Here is a 17,182-nt window from a genome sequence, read left to right on the forward strand (position 1 = left end):
GGTTATGTTAATAATTATAGGTTGTATCGGAAAATGTTTCAAATAATATTTGTTCAGAATTCGATGGAAAATAATTTTTGTTAATAACATTTTTTTAAATATCCGCTAGGTTTCGCTGTGTACTGGTATAAAAAGCAGTTTTTTCAGGTTATGTTCTTAATTATTGGTTGTAGCCAAAAATGTTTTAAATAATATTTGTTCAGAATTGAATGGAAAATAATTTTTGTTAATAACATTTTTCAAAATATTCGTTAGGTTTTGCTATGTACTGGTATGGAAAACCAGTTTTTTAGGTTATGTTAATAATTATAGGTTGTAACGGAAAATGTTTCAAATAATATTTGTTCAGAATTCGATGGAAAATAATTTTTGTTAATAACATTTTTTTAAATATCCGCTAGGTTTCGCTGTGTACTGGTATAAAAAGCAGTTTTTTTAGGTTATGTTCTTAAGTATTGGTTGTGGCCGAAAATGTTTTAAATAATACTTGTTCAGAATTGGATGGAAAATAATTTTTGTTAATAACATTTTTTTAAATATCCGCTAGGTTTCGCTGTGTACTGGTATAAAAAGCAGTTTTTTATGATATTGCCTGATTAAGCCAAAATTAGTAAACACACAAGGACTGCCTCGGCACAACTTATAATGAAAATTGTATGACCTCGGCTGATTACATGAAAAATGATATTTGAAAAGATAATAAAACAAAATTTTCTTCTTATTATTATTATTAAAGCATATATAATAAGTCTTATTCTAATAACTAACGTTTAAGCTTATTTTTTACCAAAACGGACACCCTCCAATATAACATTGACATAAATTTTCATTATCAGTAGCTTGCTGTATTAATCTATCAACTTGCATTTCAATCGTTAAAGTTTCATCAATACTAAAATCATTACCGGTTAATTTATCTTTAACCCTATTAACGATAGCAACCGCTTTTTTATTTTTAACCACTTCCGGTTCAGAACCATCCACCATAGCCTCCGGCGATGATAACCCAATTTTATTCATATTAACACTCAACGAATTAACCAAATCTTGTTCTTGCGAAAATCCGGTTGAAATCGAACCAACATCGTTAGTATTCGATCTATTTAACCGCCCTGTATCGACTAATCTCCAATTTAAAAGTGGGTCATAAACGAAAGCTTCCAAAACGGCCATAACGCTATCTTTATTTCTTCTTAAAACGCTCATAACGCTCTCACAAGTTCTTCGGTAAGTTCCTTCGATTCCGGTCACTTCCATCGCGTTTATTAACATTCTTGTTAATCGGAAGGGGATTTTTTCGGAAAACTTTTCCCTAGTCATCGCCACTTCGAAGCAATCCCCGAAATCGATGTGTAAAATCTTTCCTGATAATCGATCCAACATTAAATTCGATGGATGTCGATCTCCCAATCCCAAAATATACCCGACCATTGACATAACAGCTAACGATCTTGTACAATTCGTCCTTCGATCAAACCACACTTCCGAAGATGGACTTTTTAGCCATAATAAACGTGCTAAATCATCGCCGTGAGTATGCTCGAGAGCTTGTTCGAAAGCCTCGACTTTTTGTATTACGGTTAAATGATCGTAATCGGGTGCCATTCTCAACATGATTCGATGTTCGATGTTTAATAAAATCTTTTTCTTTTCGCGATAATCTTTGATGAGGGTGTGTAATGTATCGCAATGTGGTACCCACCCGATTAAACCGGAATTCGTACTTAATGGAATCACCGCGTAACGTTGTATCGTGAGGTTGCAACGGACTGTGTCGGGATCTTTTAATAATAAAGTATTTACAAGGCCGAATATTTGTATTACTCGCTCGTCTTGGCGTAAATCTTCGTGTCCTTTTAAAAGGAACATGTAGTCTTTACCGTTTGAACCGCGAATTAATAGTTTTCTTGGACGTTGTTTTGATGTTATGACCTATAAAAAAATTGACAACCTCAATTTATTAAGTTATTAAAAATTAATTAAAATTTATCCCATTATACTAAAAATCCCATTATACTACATACTTATTCAGAATTGGACGGAGAACAATTTTTGTTAATAACATTTTGCAAAATATCCGCTAAGTGTCTCTGTGTACTGGTATGAAAAACCAGTTTTTTAGGTTATATTAATAATTATAGGTTGTATCGGAAAATGTTTCAAATAATATTTGTTCACAATTCGATGGAAAATAATTTTTGTTAATAACATTTTTTAAAATATCCGCTAGGTTTCGCTATGTACTGGTATGAAAAACCAGTTTTTTAGGTTATGTTAATAATTGTAGGTTGTATCGGAAAATGTTTCAAATAATATTTGTTCAGAATTCGATGGAAAATAATTTTTGTTAATAACATTTTTTTAAATATTCGCTAGGTTTCGCTATGTACTGGTATGGAAAACCAGTTTTTTAGGTTATGTTCTTAATTATTGGTTGTAGCGGAAAATGTTTTAAATAATACTTGTTCAGAATTGGATGGAAAATAATTTTTGTTAATAACATTTTTCAAAATATTCGCTAGGTTTCCCTATGTACTGGTATGGAAAACCAGTTTTTTAGGTTATGTTAATAATTGTAGGTTGTATCGGAAAATGTTTCAAACAATATTTGTTCAGAATTCGATGGAAAATAATTTTTGTTAACAACATTTTTTTTAAATATCCGCTAGATTTCGCTGTGTACTGGTATAAAAAGCAGTTTTTTAGGTTATGTTCTTAATTATTGGTTGTAGCGGAAAATATTTTAAATAATACTTGTTCAGAATTGGATGGAAAATAATTTTTGTTAATAACATTTTTCAAAATTTTCGCTAGGTTTCGCTGTATACTGATATCGAAAACCAGTTTTTTAGGTTATGTTCTTAATTATTGTTTGTATCAAATAATGTTTCAAATAATACTTATTCAAAATTGGACGGAGAACAATTTTTGTTAATAACATTTTTCAAAATATCCACTAGGTGTCGCTGTGTATTGGTATGGAAAACCAAGTTTTTTAGGTTATGTTAATAATTATGGATTGTATCGAAAAATGTTTCAAATTATACTTGTTCAGAATTGGATGGAAAACAATTTTTGTTAATAAAATTATCCAAAATATCCGCTAGGTATCGTTGTGTATCGGTATGGAAAACCAGTTTTTTTAGGTTATGCCCTTAATTTTTGTTTGTATCGGAAAATGTTTCAAATAACACTTGTTCAGAATTGGATGGAAAATAATTTTTGTTAATAACATTTTTCAAAATATCCGCTAGGTTTCGCTGTGTACTGATATCGAAAACCAGTTTTTTAGGTTATGGTCTTAATTATTGTTTGTATCAAATAATGTTTCAAATAATACTTATTCAGAATTGGATGCAAAACAATTTTTGTTAATAACATTTTACAAAATATTCGCTGTGTACTTGTATAGAAAACCAATTTTTCTAGGTTATGTTCTTAATTATTGTTTGTATCGGAAAATGTTTCAAGTAACACTTATTCAGAATTGAACGGAGAACAATTTAGTTAACACTATTTTTTTAAATATCCGCTAGGTGTCGCTGTGTACTGGTATGGAAAACCAATTTTTTTAGGTTATGTTAATAATTATAGGTTGTATCAAAAATTTTTTCTAATAATACTTATTCAGAGGTGGACGAAAAATAATTTTTGTTAATAACATTTTTCAGAATAACCACTAGGTGTCGCTGTGTACTGGTATCGAAAACCAGTTTTTTTAGTTTATGTTAATAATTATAGGTTGTATCGGAAAATAATACTTTAATTAATAACTGGTGATTATTCCACAAGGATCCTTCAAGAAATTAATTTTATAGCGAATTTTTAAAGCTTAATCGGCGACAATTGCAAAATTCGAAAAAATTGTCGATCATTTCAAAAATTTATTTCTCAAGAACTAAAAGTGATTTTTCAAAACGGCTTTTTGCATTAAAAAGAGGATACCTTAATTAATAATTGGTGATATTTCCACAAGGATCCTTCAAGAAATTAATTTTATAGCGAATTTTGAAAATTATCGATGAAATTGCAACATCGAAAATTTTATCAAAACTTCAAATATTGTTTTCTCAAAAACTAAAAGATATTTTTCAAAACGTGTTGGTTTATTGGAAAGAGGACACTTTTATAAACACTTTGGGAAATTTTCATACTCATATTCCAAGAAATCGATTTTATAGGAATTATTAAAGTTTAATCGGAGGAAATTGCAAAATTCAGAAAAATTGTCGATTATTTCAAAAATTTATTTCTCAAGAACTAAAAGTGATTTTTCAAAACGGCTTTTGCATTAAAAAGAGGATACTTTAATTAATAATTGGTGATATTTCCACAAGGATCCTTTAAAAAATGAATTTTATAGCGAATTTTGAAAATTATCGATGAAAATTGCAACATCGAAAATTTTATCAAAACTTCAAATATTGTTTTCTCAAAAACTAAAAGTTATTTTTCAAAGTGTTCATTGGAAAGAGGACACTTTTATTAACACTTTGGGAAATTTTTATACTCATATTCCAAGAAATGAATTTTATACGAATTATTAAAATTTAATCTATATAAATATATATAAAATATATATATATATTTATAATATTTCTATCTTATTTAGATAGTTAAATGCATGTTGCCTAAGTTCGCAACGTCTATAATGTCCAGTGTTTCAATTTCATCATTTTTATTTTTGAGTGTTAATGAACAATTTAAAATATTAGTATAATCTCATGCCCTTTACTGCCGGTATGTACTAATAGTTTTTTGTATTCTTGTTCAAATTGTAGTGCAGTAGGATTGATACAATACCAACAACGTCGACTAACCGCACTAAAAAAATCCTTAAATAGTTTTGTGACAATTTATAGTTAAATATAATTTTTTTTTCTATCGTTAGGAAAACTGTAACCATTTTGAATAATATATTTTTCAGAAAAATAAACTATATTTTTCAGACTATAAGACGCACCTCAAATTTAAAGACGATTTATTGAAAAATATATTTTAATGGTACTTTCGGACCAGAAAACGCACCCAAAATTAAGTCCATTTTTCTATGTAAAAAGGTGCTTATAGTCTGAAAACTACGGAACTACTAAAATGTTAACGTCGCCAAAGCCAAAACACAAATGCGCACACAAGCCTTGTTTACTTAGGAGAGAATTATTCGTTTATTAGGGTTCGGTAAACATGGATAAACATTAATCAGGTAAATTTATTTTCAAAGAAACCATAAAAAGATTGGCCTGTTCGGAAATACTCGGTGATCATCGGCCGGACGGTCCGATCTGAGCGCGTCCGATTCTGGACTGATCGTGAGTGAAAACGTAAACAAAACACAACGAACCACAGAGTATACAGATGCCGGACTCCGGCTAATAAATTGGCAATCCTATCTATCCTTGTTCAACAAATGAAAAATTCGTATGGTACTTTCTCTCTCACATAAACTGAAACTGTGTAGATGGCGCAATTGTCGCGTTACAGTAGTATTTAAACAAGCCAATAGATGGCACCATTTATTTCAAAATTTTTAAGTCGCAAACTGGTAGAGTTAAGAGAAAGCAATAGATGGCGCTATGTATTTTAAGTCGTAAATCTGTAAATCCCACAGCTACGTCCAGTTCTGTCAGAACTAACGAACTTTCTGTGTTTTGTTTAATTATTGTGCAGTTTTGCGTGTTTATCGTTTGATTATTTAAACTACTAAACAAATCTGTATCGTTTGATTATAGATTTGTTTAGCAGCTTATTTGCTTGCATAATTTAGTTTTCCTTAGTTTTATTGTCATACTTTGTTATCTTAGAATTAGTTGGTTTTTGGTGGTAAAGTAAGGACCAAAATGGATAGCATTTGCTACATTTGCGGACGTTCGGTAGAGAAAGTGGTCAAGTTATTTTGATTTCCATTAAATATCAATAAGTACATTTATAAATTTAGTTAGATACATTTTTTGTACTAAATGAAAATTTACTTTGATATTTTAGACAGCGATCATGGAATGAGTGCCTTGGCGTTCCTGTAGAAAACATATATTCTAGCCGAATGACAATTTGCAATAAACATTTTACAATGGAAAGTTTTATGTTGAATAGGAATTTTAAAGAACAAAGAGAAACAGATCCGGAGACTTAAGAAGAATTATGAAAATAAAACCACATTACTGAGAGATATGTTAAACAAACCAGAATATTTTACTCAGGTTTTTAAAGGTAATAATGTTTACTTTCCAATTATCTAATCACGAATTGAGGCAATATGTTTAAGTCTTAGTTGTGATCATAGTTAAAGCAATGCAAACCATGATTATGATAAATGATGAACTAAGAACTTAAAACTATGACTAACAATAAGACTAAAACATGTTACATGAATCTTGTTCCTTTTTGTTTTGTCTTAATTCTGATAAATTTTGCTAGGTTTGTTATTATTTGGCTCACTTTAATTTAAGATTAACTTTAAGTTATAGTAATAATAATAAAGCATTAATTAAGTTTCAAATATTTTTGCATTTTAATTGATAGGAACAGAAACAAATAAAAAGAAATATTAAAGTTTTATATCAATTGTTAATTCGGAAACAATAATTATTTTATAACTAAAACAACATTTTATCACTAATACTGTGTACTTTTAATTTTAGTTGTTGTGTAGTATTTTTTTATTCTGGCTGTCTTAAATCTGTTGTTTACAATAACAATTCGTATTCCTAAATTTGTCTAGAAGTTTATTTGACTTATGGAATGCTAGAGTTTTTCATGGGTTTTCCTCTAGCCTTGAAGCAAATGCTTTACCATTGTACAAAATCGCACCCTTTTGCCATGAAAACGATTAAATATTTAAAAATTTATATTTCTTCTGAAGTTTGCATTTTTATTTAATAATATTTTATTAGTTTTTTTTAATAACAAGTCCAAAAAAATCACTGCTTTCATCTTAAAACTGGTTCAAGTTTTGAGATGACAATTTTTGATTTTTTGGAACTTATTATTAAAAAAAATTTAAAGAGTAATGAGATTTTTATTTAAACGAGCATTCAAATTCCCGCTCGTATTTATCGATCGACTACACTACCGCCATCTACACAGTTTCAATTCTCTAGAGAGAGATAGAATATTAGGTCCAAATGAGAGCGGTATAAGTTAAGCATCTGGTCATCTGTGGTTGTTTTGTTCTCCATTTTAACGTGTCTAATTTTACTGCATTTTTAACTATTTTTGGCGAGTTTTATGTAACTTTTTACTTTTCGATTAGTAGTGTGTTTAATGTAGTGTAGGTTATCCTGCATTATACGGTGATGAAACTGACATGGGGTGGGGGAACTCAGCGGTTGTGTCTGTGTGTGTGTGTCCGCACAAAATAGACATCGCTCTACCATTAGTTGAGCTTGTGGCCACTAGATGGCATAATTATGAAGCGGAATTGAAAAATATATGTTTTTCTTAAATTTTAACTTTTAAATCAGCGGCGGCTCGCGGGGCTTTCAAAAGCGGAGGATAAATTAAATATTAAAAAAAATTTTTCACGTACTATAACTATAAAGTATATAACTATAAATTAAAGTTAAGAAAGAGTACTTCAAAATGATAAATACCTCCTCTGACGAGTTGCCACTGCAAAACATTTGTTTTTTATTGTTTAAAAATTAAAGAAAATGTTTTTTCGTGTTGAATATATCTGCATTCCACTATGCACTAGTCTTTTTACTATAGTTTATCTGCAAAATGAAACAAAAATGATAGGAAATAGAAAATTGAATAATAAATATGATATTTACCATACTGGGTACTGCTCCCTAACACACACGAGCAACGCTGAAAAAATATCCCGACTCTTGAATTTATTGCGCCAAATAAATTCATGTAGGTAAGAGGTAAAGAGGGCTTCTGATGTACCACATTGGCGCTTCAGTTTCCTCTTCGCCCTCATCCACATATTTTCAACATTCTGCGTGTGAATAGTGGGATCGTCAGGATTCACGAAATTTTCTTCATGAGTTATTACCTCATGTTCATAAATACCACCTCCTATTTGGTTAATATTTCTGTACGCCCTCCACCCGTCGGAAATAATAATTGTACCTGGGAGCACATATCTAAAAAAAACATATTCATTTAATTTTCAAGTATTCGTTTTCCACTGGAAAATAGGCGGTTAATTTGGGAAAACAATTTTTAGTTAATACTTGCTCCACACTTCATTAAATCCAAAATAAAGTTTACACAATTACATTTAAGTCGCATATACGCTTATTTTATACTCCCGTTTGATAAATTCTTAACGATAAATCCGAATTTATCAGATCGAATGAATTTATTTAATCGGAGTAATTAATGATAATCTAAAATAAGCACATATTCAACTCAAATTTAAGTCTGTAAACTTTATTTTGGATTAAATGATGTGGGGAGCAAGTATTAACTAAAAATTGTTTTCCTATGTTAACCACCTATTTCCCAGTGGGAACGGCTTACCCGATATAATTTATATAGGGTCATCTAAACTCAATGCTCCACCGTGTATACGTAATTGTTTAATTTTTCAAAAACAAATCCTTTACATTAAATATTATTTTTTTATTTTACCTCTTTGTATAAAAACAATGGGGCGTTTAGTTTGGCTGACTCTGTACATAATATGTATATATGTACCTTTCAATAATTGGGGTTAGGGTATTCTCCGTTCTATCCGGCACCTCCACCAGAAAGCAGTTGCCACTACCCCGTTCAATACCCCCAAAAACCCAGTGGCCTTCACGCCATTGTCCACGGTGGTATTTAGGATGGAAAAATTTCGATTCATCAATTTCCACCGTTTTGGACAACAGCGTGTTCTCATCGAATCCTCCTACTTGGGTAGGATTGTCGACAAGGTGCTGTTCGGTTATGTCCCGACAAAAGTTGTACCAATCGACTATGGTGTGGGTGGATCCTTCTCCCAATTTGGCGTCACGTGCCGCCTCATTCTGCGGGTGCTCCCTCGCCCATCCATATACAATGTCCAAAATTTTTGTCAATTTCAGCTTGCTATTCTGAAAGAATGAGCCGGCTCGTATTGACACGTTTTTTCTGCATTCCTTGCAGGTCCACTGCTTTCCATCGCTGATGGATGCTCTCCTTGTCAGCGACATAGCAATGTGGCAATTATCACATTCTTTCGAATTTGATAAAAGTCGCCGTGTGGCCAAAAAACGTATAGTGTCGTCAATGGTTGAAATAAAATTGCAGTACAAATCACGTGCTGAAAACGTCTCTGCTAACATTATTTCAACCGGCAAAATTGTCGCAACATCGACGATTGTTGTCGGCGCTCGATTTGCCATTGTTGTACTAGTTATAAACATATACACATATTCAATATAAAAACTTTTAGATTTGATGGTATGTTAAACTTACCTAAAATTTATATATACTAAAAAATAATACTAGCACTAAAAACTAAACGTAACACTAAAAACTAAACGTAACACTAAAAACTAAACGTAACACTAAAAAACTTAATAAACACTAATAAAATAAAAAAAGGAACGCAGTTATTAAAAAAAACGAATAAAACAATACTTATAATAATACTAAAATCAGTTCATAAACTAAGAACACTGGAGAGAATGGTCTTTACAGCACTATGAAATAGTCTTATTGGATGTTTTTATTTTTAGGGGATTCACCCACAATTAATTGGGAAATACACATCTTTACTTAAATATAACAATATATTATATTTTAAAAGTAGGTTAAACACGGGTAAATAAATAAAACAAAAATTATATTGTTTTTATTTGTTTATTCCATGTATGTATTTATTGTAATTACATTATAGTCCAGGGGTAGTAAGCTCCTTGATATTCAGAGCCATTTTTCAAAATTAGAAATTTTTCGCGAGCCGTATTCAATACGTATTAAAAAGGTATGCAAGTTTAAAAAGGGAACTAAAAAAAAATTAAAAAAGGAACTCGGTACATTTATCGAGAGCCACAAATAATTATTTAAAGAGCCGCATGCGGTTCGTCGAGCTGCATTTGCCCACCGTTCTTATACACAAATCTTGTTTTTATTAAAAATCTATTTAGTAAACCTCTAGTGGGCAATAGCTGTATTAAACGTCTGTTTTGCACACACAGACGCGACACACACACACAGACACAACTGCTGGGTACCCCCACCCCATTTCAGTTTCATCACCGTATAATGCAGTTTTACCAAATAACATCTTCTTACATCCACGATCCGGATTTGTTTTGGGAGAATTTAAAATATATAAAAAAATTCAACAAAACAAAACTGAATCTATTTGATCCCGGTACGTTTTGTGTAATGTACAAGCTTGTCTTTTGAAACGTAATAAAATAAAAAAAGATTCGACGGAAAAATATTCGGAGTCGGCAGGGGGGAGGTACTCCACCATAGATTTTTTTTTGGAATGGAAAAATCCCCATGTAAAATCCAAAGGAAATATTCCAAAATAGGAGGCTGTTGTTAAAGACTTCAAACGTAAGTATAAGAAAATTATAAATTATTTTCTTACTAACAAAATCCTTTTTTTTTGAAACGACAAAAATGTAATCTTCCAAATTTACCGTATCTTCAAATCTTCTAATAAATTGCAGGGACCGGGCGCAAACGCGGATGGGACTTTAGGGGTAAATTTGAAACATGCTAAAACAAGTAACACATAAGGTAACATCACATTTTTTGACATCCACGTTGATTTGCTCTTCTTTTGATGAAATGTCCTTTCTTAACGCTGAATGGTCTGCCCTTCAAAACACTTGTTCCGTGTCCAATTTTTAAATATGTCACTGCGATATGCCTACTAAAATGTTGATGGAAATTGCCTTGTTTCCATGAATTCTTCTGTATTGCAAGAAGGAGTTCATAACAACCATATTAATTATCGTTATAAATAAACACCAGTACCATTTTTTACCCCTTATCGCTACAGAATGTTTTTCTAGAAGCCGTGGCTGAGCAACTTGCACTTTTGATTTTGACATTCCATTTTATCAACAATATTTTATTTATTTTCGCCATCAAATCTATGATCATAGGATCCTAGAGGTAACTTTTCTACGTCTTTGGTTTGTCGTAATGGACATTTTGCAGTCCTCTTTTCTCTAATAGTACCTGTTGCACGTACTTGCATTTCAAAACTCAGAGACAACTTTTAGACTAATTTTATTATAATTTTTATTTTTTTACGCGAAAACTATTAACTTCAAGATAAAAACTAAAGAGAGAAAAAAGTACCTCTAAAGTCCCATGCGCGGTTTATAAGAATAATTACGGTGTTTTGAAAATTGATAAAAATACTTAGAACTGTGTTCTATTATGTGGTAGAATTTGGCTTAATTCGAATGTGTCCATCAGGGTGAAAACGTCCCTTTTTCGGGTGTGGGCGTTGAAAAATTTTTTTAACAGAAGGGGTTTGTTCTTGAGGGCAAGAGTGTCCCGTATGTTAAATGGGTGACCCAACTCGTATTGGTTACGCAATTATGAATGTTTTAAGTTTATGGCTGGGATTTATGCATAAATTCACACCAGTCTTTTCTATAACCTTTTCTATAAAAATTCATTTTCGGGCGTAGACCTTGACCATCTGAGGCAAGATTTCATTATTTTTATTTTCATTATTACAAGGTTTTCTTGTTATATTAGATTCCGAAATCTTATTAACATTACATGTCGTTGAAGTTAGCAACGGATTCAGAAACGAAATTCACATTTTTACAGCGGACCAAACAAATAGTGTACTCTATCTATAATTTCGTATTTATTAGTGATAATAACCAAAAAAACATCAAAATTAGCATTAAAGAGAGTAAAATAGATAACCCCTCTAAAACTTTCAAGTAAAATTCATTATTATTAAATAAAAATCACCCTTTCATTATGTGAAAGTCCAATTTGCATTGAAAAAGCTTGATGATCCATTAAGTCAACCCCAAATATCAAAATCACTATTTCGAATAACATATCTAAGCACCACCCGGAAATTCAGGGGATAAAGGGTCGAAATCACCCCCGAAATACGTAAAAAATTCATAACTTTCTTGAAAAATTTTGTGACACCACCAAACTCAGTCCAAAGATCGAAAATAAGGTTTCGAATAACATATCCGCGAGATTCGCGGAAATTCAGGGGATAAGGGGTCGAAATCACCCCCGAAATACGTAAAAAATTCATAACTTTCTTGAAAAATTTTGTGACACCACCAAACTCAGTCCAAAGATCGAAAATAAGGTTTCGAATAACATATCCGCGAGATTCGCGGAAATTCAGGGGATAAGGGGTCGAAATCACCCCCGAAATACGTAAAAAATTCATAACTTTCTTGAAAAATTTTGTGACACCACCAAACTCAGTCCAAAGATCGAAAATAAGGTTTCGAATAACATATCCGCGAGATTCGCGGAAATTCAGGGGATAAGGGGTCGAAATCACCCCCGAAATACGTAAAAAATTCATAACTTTCTTGACAAATTTTGTGACACCACCAAACTCAGTCCAAAGATCGAAAATAAGGTTTCGAATAACATATCCGCGAGATTCGCGGAAATTCAGGGGATAAGGGGTCGAAATCACCCCCGAAATACGTAAAAAATTCATAACTTTCTTGAAAAATTTTGTGACACCACCAAACTCAGTCCAAAGATCGAAAATAAGGTTTCGAATAACATATCCGCGAGATTCGCGGAAATTCAGGGGATAAGGGGTCGAAATCACCCCCGAAATACGTAAAAAATTCATAACTTTCTTGACAAATTTTGTGACACCACCAAACTCAGTCCAAAGATCGAAAATAAGGTTTCGAATAACATATCCGCGAGATTCGCGGAAATTCAGGGGATAAGGGGTCGAAATCACCCCCGAAATACGTAAAAAATTCATAACTTTCTTGACAAATTTTGTGACACCACCAAACTCAGTCCAAAGATCGAAAATAAGGTTTCGAATAACATATCCGCGAGATTCGCGGAAATTCAGGGGATAAGGGGTCGAAATCACCCCCGAAATACGTAAAAAATTCATAACTTTCTTGAAAAATTTTGTGACACCACCAAACTCTGTCCAAAGATCGAAAATAAGGTTTCGAATAACATATCCGCGAGATTCGCCGAAATTCAGGGGATAAGGGGTCGAAATCACCCCCGAAATACGTAAAAAATTCATAACTTTCTTGACAAATTTTGTGACACCACCAAACTCAGCCCAGAGATCGAATTCCAATAACATATATTATCTATGAGACGCGCGGAAATTATGTTGATAAAGGGTGTATAATAATAATTGTATATATAAATAATTATTGTACTTAAAACTGAATTTGGTCTAATGTGTAGTGATCTGGATAAACATGATCCCTATCCGTAATATCATAAAGCGTTTTATATTGCTCAAAGAAGCTTGCTTCATCGTTCATTCCGTAATATTTACGTATAATTTTTAAATTCAGAAATCCCAGAAGAACATATTTTACAAATGTCTTGTCTGGTATATTGGTTGTTGACATTATCTTTCTACATATATAGACTGCCGCACTAAATGATATAAACGGAGTTGACATATCCCATTTCAAATGGTACTCTGGTTTATTAACAGAGCGGTACCGCTCACAAAAATCGTTTGTGTCCCTCGTATTGTATATTTCTTGTAATTCGTTTTTGTAATGAATCACAAAATATTTTAGAGACATATTATCCAACGCAACATTTTTAATTGTACTTGATGTGTTGAATAAACCTGGTTTATAGTGTTGACATAATGGGCAACTATAAACAAAGTTGCGAAGTTTAATGGTATCTATAGAAATTAGATTAGATATGTTCGAGCAACGATCTATATGTAACCATCTGTTACATAAGTTGCAGCCTACATAGTTTTCCTGTGATCCTATACCACATTTAAAACATTTATCATACATAACGTCAGATGACAGTAATAAAACATTTTGTAAAGAAATTCTGAAAAGGTCAGGATTAAAATTACTTTGTAATAATGATGTTGACAAATATTGCAGTGTTTCATTTTTTTGCAAAACCATCATATACCATATAACATAGACTCCACAATTGATTGAATCTTCAGTCTCTTGGGTAGGATATGCTATTGTTGTTAGTTTCCACTTCCTAGCATTTAGTTTGTCTTCGTGTAGGTATAGACGGTCTCTAGTGGAAAATAGTCTTTTAACCTTTTTTACAATTTCCTCGTGTGATATACGATAATATTTACCAGGATTCAAAATACAAATAAAGTTAGTAGTCAAATCTAATATAATTAATATCCAGTGATTGTTGTTACAATTGTGGGGCAACAGAATAAAACGGACTCCTTTAAGTGATTTTGTAAAAGGTAAAAATTTAGACAGATTCTTTATCTGATCTGAAAACAAAATTTGGACGGATATTGTGTCGATGTAATAAATGTCTTCGCGGTCTTTAAAAAAAGTAAATGCCAGAGAATCTATGCAATAATCTGCAACCCATGAACCCATGGGTTGCAGATTATTGCAACCCCCGTTTTCGGTTGATATTAACGTTCTAAAGTCAGAGCTACTTAATGAAATCGTTTGTCCATTATATGAATATTGTCCCAAGATAAAATCAGTTTGGAAAGCTGCGGACATATAAAAATCATGATCAAAGAACAGACCATTTGAAAGGGCTCGTTGATCTGGCTGATCAAGGATACCGTTCAAAGAACAATACTGTATATCTCCCTCATCAACTTGTTCTGGTTGTGGTTGGTTTGACTTTAACCCCCTCTCATAACATTTTTCTGGTTGGGTTGGCTGGGTCCCCCTTATGATCTCCTCTTCAACCTTTTCTGGTTGTACGACTAAATTCATTTCCACTTCATCATCTATTTTGTTACTTTCATCATTTACATTAATTTTGTCCGTTAAGTAAACATTATGAAAATACCGTTTTCGTTTTTTTGATTTTGTCCACGTTTCTTGAGCATCCGGGTTATCAATTTCATGTCGTGCATCTGATTTTGTTGAGGTTATTTTTTTCCTCTTCGGCTTTTTACCAATTTCTAAATCTATAGCTTTTATGTTACTTATAATTCGTGAATTAAGCAGGTTTACAAATCGCCCTACTTTCAAATTGGTTTTGTTTTCTAGTATTTCTTGCTTGACAATTTTAAACCATGTTTCCACAAGTGAATTACTGTAACGATCACTTTCAAGTATGTTGGACCACATTGGAGCGAAAGGCATTACATAATTCAATAAATACGTAAAAAATTCCTCGTGTTTGTAAGGGTTGCGTTCCGTTGCTGAGCTTACACTTCCATCTAACTCTTTTAAAACCTTGTCATAAACTCTAAAAAAACAAATAAAAAAAGGAGAGCTAGTATATTCTCCTCTCACAACTTCTTCATCTATGTCGACGTCCAATTCACATGAAATATCTTGCCTTGTAGATAACAAATGATTGTAGGTTTCATAGTCACTAGACGATAGGTGTGCTATTGCATTTTTGACGTTGTTATTATATGACGATGTTAATAAGAGAAAAGCGACATTTTCAAATCGAATAATTAACTCTTCCAAGGATCTACATTGAACTAATACTGCTATTGCATTAACAATTCCATCCCTTATATTCGGTTTTTTCTTAGTACGAGAAAGTCTGTTGCAAATCATTTTAACGAAATGTCCACAACATAGTTTTAATTTTATTAAACTAAAAAATCGATGGTCGTCCTTATTTGTAACATATTTATAACAAATTTGGAGGTAAGTATATAAAGTGACATCGTTTAACCCTTGACAAATAGCCATCATAAGCGAAAAACTCCAATCTGTTACAACAACGTTAAAGATCGGCCATGTTTTCTTGCATTTCGTACGTATAAAATGTTTAAAATGCAAAATAAAAGCCATTATTGTTGCCGAATCATGATGTGAAGATATTAATTCAGCGATAGGTACCACAATGTCGTTTACTTTCACAACCAACGCATAGTATAGAACCCTGCGACCCCTATCATACACAGTCGGTCTAACGACGGAGCCTGTCGCATCAAAGTACCCTATCATTTTTTTACCTTTCTTAATTAAGGTTTTAATGTTCTCTTTGGAATATAAATACACCAACGTTTTTCCGCTAGGAAATTGAACGTATGTACTGTCATCATCCTGAGTTAGTGACATTAGTAGTATATCTAGTAAAGGATCCGAATGAAAGTCCTGTTCGCCCATTGCCTCCGACCTAGCTTTTTGGTAAACGGAAAGCGAGCGCAAGCCTTGCCAATTACCTTCATAAATTAAATCTCTATCAACCTTTTTTATTTCTTCGCTGCGATAGGTGCTGGGCAAACTAAAAAGCAGTTCTTTCTTTACCTCCGCCCTTTCTCTACCTTTCAGTTGATAAGCATGCTCTTCGTGGTGATTTTCCACGTGAGGACCTTTGTAGCATATTCTTACATCTATCAAATCCTCTAAAATATTGTATATAAATTTAAATTCTCTACAAGATGTATGTTTACAAATTGCATACTCGACTATCTGACAAGCCGTTTGCTGCTTTTTTTTGTTTATACGACTTCCTTTGAAAATTAGAAGACAAGAAATGCCATATAGACTTATTTGCTGTCGCCAATACTGATGTCTAACTTCGGACTTATAGGATATGTCGTGGTTATCTACATAGCGGTTAATTTTAAATGTTTTAAAAAACTTAAATTTTATCTTATTGATTGGACTCGATATAGTCCGGGGCATTTCTATCTTTTCTTGTGCATGTTGCAATGCTTCATGTACTACTGTGTTTGCATTATCTACCAAGTGGTCATCAACAGCATCAACCTCAAGGGAATCATCGACGTAAGTAGAGGAATTGATGTATTTTTCAATTTCATCAGTATCTCTTTTGGATATACTCTGGGATATTTCTATTTTTTCTCGTGCATGTTGCATTGCTTCATGTACTGCTGTGTTTGCATTATCTATCAAGTGGCCATCAACAGCATCAACCTCAAGGGAATTATCGACGTCAGTAGAGGAATTGATGTATTTTTCAATTTCATCAGTATCTCTTTTGGATATACTCTGGGATATTTCTATTTTTTCTCGTGCATGTTGCATTGCTTCATGTACTGCTGTGTTTGCATTATCTATCAAGTGGCCATCAACAGCATCAACCTCAAGGGAATTATCGACGTCAGTAGAGGAATTGATGT

The 17,182-nt window shown here is 32.3% G+C and overlaps 2 protein-coding genes across 4 annotated transcripts in view; one reads left to right on the forward strand and one right to left on the reverse strand.

The window, feature by feature from the left end:
• Nucleotides 1-17,182, forward strand: part of LOC139431017 (ras-related and estrogen-regulated growth inhibitor-like) — a 50,405-nt gene that overhangs the window by 23,874 nt on the left and 9,349 nt on the right. The window contains exons 2-3 of one of the 3 annotated variants that reach the window (XR_011641363.1): nucleotides 5,802-5,917; nucleotides 5,983-10,485. The gene's annotated coding sequence lies outside the window, so the exon portion shown is untranslated. Of the gene's footprint in view, nucleotides 1-4,599; nucleotides 5,918-5,982; nucleotides 10,486-17,182 lie in introns of those variants that run through there. The other 2 variants (XR_011641362.1, XM_071198584.1) reach the window with 2 other exon arrangements.
• On the reverse strand, nucleotides 711-7,677 carry LOC139431009 (serine/threonine-protein kinase mTOR-like). Its single transcript, XM_071198568.1, has 2 exons — nucleotides 7,590-7,677; nucleotides 711-1,932 (listed from the first exon to the last, which is right to left on the reverse strand). Exons 1-2 carry the CDS (start codon nucleotides 7,617-7,619, stop codon nucleotides 784-786), a joined length of 1,179 nt encoding a protein of 392 aa, XP_071054669.1. The 5' UTR covers nucleotides 7,620-7,677; the 3' UTR covers nucleotides 711-783.

This window comes from Onthophagus taurus, chromosome 1 (genome assembly GCF_036711975.1).
Source record: "Onthophagus taurus isolate NC chromosome 1, IU_Otau_3.0, whole genome shotgun sequence".
Taxonomy (NCBI): Eukaryota; Metazoa; Arthropoda; class Insecta; order Coleoptera; family Scarabaeidae; genus Onthophagus; species Onthophagus taurus.